The 10026-nt window shown below is 42.5% G+C and overlaps 1 protein-coding gene across 1 annotated transcript in view; it reads left to right on the top strand.

Moving 5' to 3' along the window:
• Positions 1 to 881: 881 nt before the first annotated feature.
• Positions 882 to 10026, top strand: part of PCOLCE2 (procollagen C-endopeptidase enhancer 2) — an 80241-nt gene continuing 71096 nt past the window's right edge. Inside the window, exons 1-2 of the mRNA XM_017882276.1 lie at positions 882 to 1304; positions 2314 to 2422. Coding sequence (XP_017737765.1) covers positions 1222 to 1304; positions 2314 to 2422 — 192 coding nt within the window. The 5' untranslated portion in view covers positions 882 to 1221. The remainder of the gene's footprint in view (positions 1305 to 2313; positions 2423 to 10026) is intronic.

Here is a 10026-nt window from a genome sequence, read left to right as displayed (position 1 = left end):
GCTTATTATTAGAAATAAAGTCTTGATAAGAACTACTTTAATACTTGTCTTGCTTAGACAGGTGAAAACAATTTAAAAGTAACAACTCGAGGCGCCAAAGTTAAGTTGTATCTACCACGGCTGGTGATAATTGAAAATCTCAATGAATCTAGTCTGTTCTGTTATTCTTTTATTAATCCCTGGTTATTGGGAAGGTCTTAACAAAATGTTTAAAATTATATTCCTGTAATTAAGTAAAAGAGAGTATTGATTCCACAAGGCTAGAATTGTTCATCTAAGAAAAACAAATTCTCCATAAATTTTAACTCGTTAATACCACAGAAAGATGTTGGATAGGTCTAAGAACAGAGATATGCCAGCAGAGAAACACCATTTTCAGAACATGACATGAGATGGTGAGATTTGGTGATTTGGTTCCGTCCTCATTATTTGACATTTAATGACAGTTCACACAGAAATCACTCGTCTGAGAACCCGTTTAAATCCCCGCACAGAGACTATCTTCCTTGTCATTGTCACACCAGTAAAAGGAAAATAACCTAGAGAGAGAGAGAATAAGCACAAAAGTTAAAATATGATAAAATCTCTCTCCTTTTCCCTTTCTTTCCTTGGATCTGGGTTTTGAAGGAGACAAAGAAGGACCCCCAGGCTTTCCAGCATCCAGCAAGCACTATTACTTTTTATTTAAAAGCAACTGGGAGAAACATTCCCCAAAGCAAAACCCGAAGCCCTCCCTGAGAATCGTCTGTGGGCGTCCGGGCCCGGGCCGCTGGGGTGCCACTCCGCAAGGGGTTCCTCTTCTCCCCGGGGTCCCTGAGGGCTGGACGCGAGAGGACCCGTCGATCCCGGGGTGTCGGGAGGAGACGCCCGCCCTCCCCACGAGAGGGGGCGGCTCTGGCCTTGGAGCCGCCCCTCCTGCCGCCAGAGAACAAACGGGATATTCAGCAGTGGCCTGTGGCTGCCAGAGCAGCTCCTCAGGGGAAATTAAGCGTCGAGTCAGACGGCACCGTAATCGTCTTTAAAAGCGCCTCCGCCCCGCCGGCCGCGCAACCCCCGGCTACCTGGGCCGCCCCACGGCGGTGCGCGAGTGAGAGGTAGCGCGCGGGCCGCCGAGCGCCGGTGTGAGCCAGTACTGCTGCCAGTGTGAGCGCGGTGGGTGCGGAGGGGCGTGTGTGCCGGCGCGCGCGCCGTGGGGTGCAGACCCCGAGCGTCTACGCTGCCATGAGGGGCGCGAACGCCTGGGCGCCACTCTGCCTGCTGCTGGCCGCCGCCACCCAGCTTTCGCGGCAGCAGTCCCCAGAGAGGTAACGCGACCCCCGCCCGGGCTCCCTCTCTCTCCCCTCCCTTCCTCCACCTCTGCAACCTCGCCGGCTGCTTTACTCAACCCGCTTCGGCGCGCCTGGGTGACCCAGCGCTCCCCGAGCGGTGCAGGCGTCCGCCACCCCCGCGTGCGCTGAGCCCCAGACCTGGGGACCCATCCCTGCTCGCGGGCTCCCTCCTGGGTCTCCGGCCCGGCCTGCTTGATGGCCCTGCAGCTGGCTTGGCCACCACGTGGCGGGGCTTAATCTGACTTGTGTCTCCCCTCTCCTCGTGTCTATGGGGGCGGAGGGAAGCACTGGGGCCCAAATATGTGGATTTTGGTTTACCGCTGTTTTTTTTTTTCTTCCCGGAGAGCCTTTGCCCAGAGACGTAAACTAGGGAACAACCCTAGCGGCGCGGCGCCTAGGGAGCCGCTCTGGAAAGTTAACTCTTCGCCAACCTCGAGACGGCCCCAGGAGCAGGGCTGTGGGACCTGCCCGGTGGCCAGCGTTGGCATCGCCTCTTCAGCCTCCGTCAATATCAGCCTCCCTTTCGATGGGAAGCTCTGCCAATGGCCAGTAATTTTCAGAAAGGGGGAGGAGAACTGGGCATCTCTCCAAATATGGGAACGGCAAACTTTTTTATATTAACCAATTGCTTGCCTTTCTTTAAAACCGTGTTCTTCATTCAGCCTGGCTCTTACCTTCTCTCAGTTAAATTGATGTATTTACCATTTTCCTACAAGACTTTGCCACAATGCCGAGGACTTGATTATATATATAAAATCTTGTGTTATTATGATGGAGACAGATGGCAGCTGGACAGAATGCTTTATCAGGCTGTAATTTAAATATTCTAAGAGCTAGCAAGCTTTCGGATCCCATTATGGTGCAAGAATTGATTAATCAACATTAACTTTTATTTATATTAGTAGGCTGCACCTTTCTGAAGGTAACATCAGATTGTTAGACCATGTTTCAAATTACATTATCTTTTCTTCTTTTATGTTCCCAGACCTGTTTTCACATGTGGTGGCATTCTTACTGGAGAGTCTGGATTTATTGGCAGTGAAGGTTTTCCTGGAGTGTACCCTCCAAATAGCAAATGTACTTGGAAAATCACAGTAAGCATTTTTTAAAAAGGTATTCTCCTGGAAGTGGGTGTTGGAAACAGTGGGAGGCTGCTGCCTTTTTCCTCTGGTGGTAGGATTTCAGTAAGAGGCAAATGCCTGAAATAGTGAAATGTTGGATTTACCCCAACTATTGGGAAGATTTGTATTCATGTAATAGATCTAGTTGTGTCTTGCATTAGTGATTACAGAGGGCACAAGGTAATGCTTGAAGGAATACATTCTCAAAGCAGATGTGTTTCTGAAAGCCCAGTGTAACTCAGTTGAGTTTTATAGATTCATAATTAAAGCTGTTTTCAGTCAAAGGCCTGTTGTAATGACCTTTAGAGGTTTTTTGTTGCTTGTGCCTTCATAAATTCCCAGTGGGAAATAGAAGATCAAAGATAGTGCTTTGACTACTCTATGCCCATTAGGAAAGGAAAAAGAAAAAAATTTAAAAAGCCCACTTAATGTTCCTGGGTTGAAACCACCTCTAAAGGCAGTGTAAGAATAGAGAATTAATGGGGGGGTGGGAATCTAAATAGCAGCCAAGGGCCAATAGAAAGTCCATGCTGATTAGTGATAACATAGATGATACTGAGTCAAGATAAGCTGGATTTAGAGACAGCCATTTTTTTTTTAAAACTGATTTAGAGTCAACTAGAGTGAATCATCTTTGCAGTCAGCTTAGCATTGACTGTTATCTTCTTCACGTTTTGCGTTGTTGGGAAGTTGTTTAGTAATTGAATACATTGGTTCACTGAGAACTTCTTTCAGTCAGGTTGTGCCACTGGAGGACTTACGTAGGATTTTTTCAAAAGCCCCCGCTGACTGTGTAAACTAGCAGTTACTGTGTGCAGGCATTTACCGTGCCAAGTAGTTAACAAGTATAATCACCCAGAATCCTCAAAACAACTCTATGAGAAAGTATCTATTATCATCCCCATTTTAGAGATGGGGAAGCTGAGGCCTGAAACAATTACAGAAATTGACTTAATCAGACAGTTGGTAAGCCCAACTTTATGTAAGGTAAAACCTACTCCCACTGAGGTCATTTTGCAGGCAGATATGAGAGATCCCCTTCCATAATATAAAACTCAGCTCTTACATGCCTTGACAACCTCTTGTAAAATACCAATCGTGTCACAAACTGGTACAGATTTCATTATGTTATAGCACATATGGCCAGGAGAGAAGGCATAGAAAATAAGTTTGAAATAACATAAATGTGAAATAAGGCTCTGAAACAAAAATAAAAGCAGCTTGATTTTCATATCGTAATTGTGTTTTAAATGTAATTAAATGGCTGTAAATTTTAAACGACCCTAGAAAATCAATGGCTCAGAGGCGTCATGTGCCCAAGAAGAAATTCATGGTTGGCCATGTGTTCTGAATATTGTGGACAGTGTTGATGTGACAGTAAACTTTGACTGAGGCTGGGGGACACGTCCAGTGAAAGCTTTCCTTGATAAAGGAACGGTTTACCTCAGGAGAGGCATGATTTCCTATGTAGGAGTGAGGAAGTTAAATGGACGCTCCATCTGGATGTCTTGTGAAGGGAGAGCCTGTGAGCTCAGCAGTCACTTCCCTGGATTCAAATTCCAGTTTCACTGTCATAAACTCTGTGTCCGGGATTTATCTCCTTTAAACCTCAGGATTACTGTGAAGACAAAATGAGATAGTGCAAAACGCTTCAACTCAGTGCCTGAGTGGGGAAGAAGCTTGATTTGTCGGAAGAACAAATCAAGGAGGTCGGAGTGGCTGGAATGGAATGAGCAAGGGGACAGTGGGAAGAGAAGCAAAGGTGAACAGGACTGTGTAGGCCATGGTGGGGAGTTTGAACTTTGTTTTGAGTAGGAGTCACTGGAAGATCTTAAGCAGAGGAATGAGCTTATCTGGCGTCTGTGTGGAAGATGAACTGTAGGGAGTTAGGAGTAGAAGCAGACCAATTAGGAAGCTGTTGTGGTATCCGGGAGAGGGAAGATGGTGGAGTAGACAAGGTGGTAACAGAGAAGATGAAGAAATGCGGAGTCTTCTGCCTACAGTGTTTTGTCAGCAGCTCTGCCTGCAATTAGGGTATAGTGGCACCAGCTAGGAGGATACGCACCAGGCTCTGTCTCCCTGCTTAGCCATTCCAGATAGGACTGTGCTCTACTATGGCCTTGTCCAAGGCCATCTATTAAAGGTGTTTCCAAAGTTGGTTGGTCCAGCCCATTTTTGTGTTCCTGCAGTCAGTAAACCAAGAATAGTGATCCCTTTGGGTGATTCAGTATCACTTTTATTAAAATATCACAGAGACCAATGGATATGGGAAAGCCTCAGAGTGGTCTTTAAACTGTAGTTCCTGTAGCTGGGGGGAAATATCTTGCTTTCACTCACTGGCCTCTCATTCTGTTCGTCCAAACTGGAGATGTGTCCCAGCATGGTAGCTTTCATCACTAAATAGTTTTCATTAAACTCTATCTTATCAATGGAAGAATGGGAAATGTCTGATTTTAACTTTTGCTTTAAGAAAGGTGAATCCTAGTTGTTACCACCAAACTTCCAGTCCTTCGTGTTGGACTTTCTGATATGAAAGTACAGCCTGCAGATTGGATATTTAGATTTGTCCTTACATTATAGTACTTTAAAATTTTTATAGCAATTTCTTAGACAGCTGTACTGTTGCAACACACTATATTGGCTATTAAATGTAAATTAAGTTAAAAATTTAGTTTCTTAGTCATACTAGCACATTGAAGTGCTCAATAACCATATGTGGATAGTGGCTGCCTTACTGGACCATACGTAATATGGGTATTTCTGTCATCACAATTTTTCTTGTGGACAGTGCTGTGCTATTAATAGAAAAATTTTATGCTTCATTTTTCATGTAAGGATATGTTGAAGACAGAGGTGCTCTGTGCTGCTTAGTTGTACTTCTGCTTTGCAACTAGGGAAGCTTTGCAAATAGGGAAGCTGCACTGGTTCTTTGTAGTTGTTGCAGCTGTAACTGGAACTCAAGACTCTTGACTCAGCTTTATCACCAAGAGTTGATGGCCTTAACTAGTCTTAGGTTTTTTACTTTTACTGTATGTGTTCTCAAAAAATCTATGCTTAGAGACTAAATTAGAGAATTTGAGTGTTAAGAAATAGTTGAATATTTTGTAATCCGTGATGGAGTTGAGAGTTTCTTAGTTTCCTGTAGGAGTTGATTCTGGGGACTATAACCTAAAAGGCATCTGCATAAAATCCCCTAATTCTCATATACGGGGATGTGGGCATGAATGAAATGTGATTTGACAGCTAAGGTATATATAATCCTTTGGAAAGTAGTGACTGGTCCTCTAAGCAGGCTTGGAAGAACAATAGGATTGGGGTGAGGCATAAGTCACCCTAATTTATTTAAGAATAAGAATCAGTAACTCCACCTGTATTAAGCCCTGCAGCAAGAAATGAAACTCCAAAAGTTGATATCCCACCACGTGGACCCCTCTATTACAGTGATTTTTCTGCAGTTCGAGATTGTGTGCAGGAGACAACAGTAAGAAATCTCCGAGATCCATAAAGGAAGTAGGGGAGAGTGGACCATTGTGAAAAAACACACAGCTGGTGTGATGTATTTCACTGCAACATAGGCAGGACACATTTAGAAGAGCCCACAAGGCATGGTGCTGGGTGCTAGAGACGCATAGGTGAATTTGGAGGGGATAAGCACATGGGGAGCTACCCGCTAGGATGTGTTCCCAAGGCCCTAAGTGGGAAGTGAGAGAAAGCCCACCAGGCATCTTATATTCTGTGCTCCACAGGCACCCCTGGCATAAAGATCACCATTCCATTAATAGCTTCATTATAAATTTATTGCAAACTCAGCAAATCATCAATACTTCTGTTCCTTGATATTTTCATTCATAACTTGTTCATTTTATAATTCCCATAATAGAATTAGAGATACATATTGATGATTTGACACAAATATGCATTTTGTTGTTTTTTTTTTTTTTTTTTTAAAGAAAAATAGACATACGTTGAGAGGCTGAGGCGGGTGGATCACCTGAGGTAAGGAGTTCAACACCAGCCTAGCCAATGTGGTGAAACCCCATCTCCTAAAAATACAAAAATGAGCTGGGTGCGGTGGCAGGCGCCTGTAATCCCAGCTACTCAGGAGGCTGAGGCAGGAGAATCACTTGAGCCTGGGAGGCAGAGGTTGCAGTGAGCTGAGATCCCCCCCCATTGCACTCCAGCCTAGGCAATAAGAGTGAGACTCCATCTCCAAAAAAAAAAAAAAAAAAAAAAAAAAAAAAACAGAAAAAGAAAGACAGACATTAATAGCAAAAATTAGACCTTGTGAAAGCAACTCTACTTAGAGTTTGACTTTGGATGCATGTGGTATGGGTGGCTGAGTGAAACCAGCTGAAGCTTTGTTTATAGTAACTGCAAACCAGAGGAAACTTAAAGCCTAGAACCTTCTGGGAATTCTCCTTAAACAGGTATATACGAATTTTTGTTTAAAATTGGTTCCCAAACTTAAAACTAAAGATCACATCTGAATGTGTAATGCAATTGCTGTTACATTATCTAATTGAAACAGCAATTGTTATGTAGAGATCGCTGGAATTGATTCTGTTCTTAGATTTAAAACTGGGCATAATTTACAAATCTGTTTTAAAAGGTGATGATCTGGCCAGGTGCAGTGGCTTACACCTGTAATCCCAGCACTTTGGAAGGCAGAGGCTGAAGGATAGCTTGAGCCCAGGAGTTCAAGGCTCCTGGAGTGAGCTGTGATCACACCACTGTACACCAGGCTGGGCGACAGAGTGAGACCCCTTCTCTAAAGTATAATAATAATGATAAACAAACATAAAATAAGGCAATCCATGTATGTGGTCCTGTTGTTAAGCCCTCATTAGGTTTTTATTATTTATAATTTAAAAGTACTGAAATTGGCCAGTTATTTAAGGTTTCAGTCATTTCATTCTCAGCATAAATCTAACCTAAGAAAAATCAGCAAACATTGGGCAAAGATTTAGTCTTGGGGTCCACCTAGAATATAACTTTTTATCCCTTTATGAAGAAAATATGGGAGAGGCCAGGCATGGTGGCTCACACCTGTAATCCCAACACTTTAGGAGGCAGAGGAGGAGGATTGCTTGCAGCAAGGTGTTCAAGATCAGCCTGGACAACGTAAAGAGACCCTGTCTCTGCAAATTTTTTTATTTTTTTATTTTTTTTAGCCAGGAGTGGTGGTGCGCACCTGTAGTCCTCACTACTTAGGTGGCTGAGATTAGAGGCTTTCTTGAGCCCAGGAGTCAGAGGGTATAGTGAGCTATGATTGTGCCACTGCACTCCAGCCTGGGTGACAGAGCAAGATCCTGATGATGATGATGATCTGGGAGGGTCAGAGAGTCAAAGACCTTTGACGGAAATGGGAGGAGAATGTGGCAATGGGTAGAGGCAGTCCCATTAAAGCAAAAAGTATGTGGCAAAATTTTCCTTACTTAGCTACTTCATGAAGAAAAAAGCGTTAAGTTGTCTTACATAGAAAAATCTTCAGATTCTCCAGGTAATTCAAGTATTATCATGTTTATAATTACATATATTTTTCTGTTCAGTTAGAGTGAAATAGTCACACATCCCATAACAATGTTTCAGTCAATGACCACCACATACATGACAGTGGTGCCGTAAGATAATATTGCCGTGTTTTTTTGTATCTTTTCTATGTTTAGATACGCAAGTATTTACCATTGTTTTACACTTGCCTGCAGTGTTCAGTACAGGAACATGCTGTACAGTGTCATAGCCTGAGAGCAATAGGCTATACTATATAGCTTAGGTGTGTGGTGGGTTATACTATCCAGATTTGTGTAAATGCACTCTGTGATATTTGGACAACAGAGTCACCTAGTGATGCGTTTCTCAGAATGTATCTCCATCATTAAACAACACCTGACTGTATACTTGTGATAGAAATCATGGAACTAAAAATAATAATAGTATTTATAGTTTTTAGCATACCTTCAAATGTATTGAATCATTTTATTTTATTTGCATCTGATTCTCTGGGATTGGGGTGACAGACCTTAGTATGACCATTTCATAAGTGGGGAAATTGAAGTCTAAGGAACTTGTATCTTAACTAATGTCATACTTGTAAATGGTATGAAAACATCAGCACATAACGTTCTGACTCAGGATACCATTATACTCACACGCACTTATTTATCAAATATTCACCAAGATTTTTTGAGCACCTCCTATGTAGTGGGCATTGCATTGGACTGTGGGCGTAGAAAGACAAGGCATAATTTCTGTCCTCAGGGAGTTTATAATCTTGTGGGGAGCAGTTAGACGAGAGAATCGGTAACGGTTATGTGTGTGAATTATTATAATGCCCACTGTAAGCAGTTTTAAATGTTAATAATTTGTAATAAAGCTTATTTTCACTTTTAAAAATTATTGAAGATCTTAAGATTAGTTAAGGTGAAAATAATTATTGCTTCGTGCAGAGAGTATGACCTGTTTTACATGTGTGCTACTCTAAGACTGGATAAGTTGTTACTGTATCCTTTGTAAGGATCCGTTTGACTTCCCAGGATTATTTTACATGTGCCTTGATATTTCCAAAGATGCCTAATAAACAATTATGTGAAGGCATTCCTGTAACATTGCCTTGAGGGCAATTTTATAACTTACATATGTTAAAGTCATCATACTTAATCCATCCTCCAGATACCTGATTAATTTTAAATGGCATTCCTATTTAGTTGAAGGAACTAGTAGATTAAAAATGTGATTGGGGGCCGGGCGCGGTGGCTCAAGCCTGTAATCCCAGCACTTTGGGAGGCCGAGACCGGCGGATCACGAGGTCAGGAGATCGAGACCATCCTGGCTAACACAGTGAAACCCCGTCTCTACTAAAAATACAAAAAAAAAATTAGTCGGGCGCGGTGGCGGGCGCCTGTAGTCCCAGCTACTCCGGAGGCTGAGGCAGGAGAATGGCGTGAACCCGGGAGGCGGAGCTTGCAGTGAGCCGAGATCGCGCCACTGCGCTTCAGTCTGGGTGATAGAGCGAGACTCCGTCTCAAAAAAGAAAAATGTGACTGGGATTTATGTCTTCCCAATAACTTTTGTATGGCTTCATGAGAAGAAAGAGTCAGCAGTGGTGAGCAAAGGGTTTGCAAAAATTGAGACATAGTGATAGTCTAGTAAGATCAGTACTAGGTGTATAATTTGAGAAAACAAATAGTGAATTTAGGCAGGAACTCAACTTTTAAGTCACTTAATTATACCTAAGGGTATAGCAAGGGGTTCTGAAATTGCTGTAACTATTATTTGCCTGTTATAACCACAGCAGGACAGATAGGGGAATGGAATTTTGACTTTAAACACATATTTCCTGACTTTAAACTGCACATAGGATTTAGAATTATATAGAGACTTAAATTCCAATCTTAACTATGGGCTTTTTAAAGAAAATATATATGTATACATTGGTTGCACTAGGCTCATTATTTCAGTTGCCTGAATAGTAATTTAATCCAATGCTTGAGCTAGTATTTATATTTAAGAATAGTAAAAATGAGTATAACTAACAGAAAGTGTTTGCATATCCAGACTAGATGAATGGGATAGAGCAC

This window comes from Rhinopithecus bieti, unplaced genomic scaffold, assembly GCF_001698545.2.
Source record: "Rhinopithecus bieti isolate Rb0 unplaced genomic scaffold, ASM169854v2 scaffold_12642, whole genome shotgun sequence".
Taxonomy (NCBI): domain Eukaryota; kingdom Metazoa; phylum Chordata; class Mammalia; order Primates; family Cercopithecidae; genus Rhinopithecus; species Rhinopithecus bieti.
Note: the sequence above shows the minus strand (reverse complement) of the source record. Positions and strands in the feature narration are given on the sequence as shown.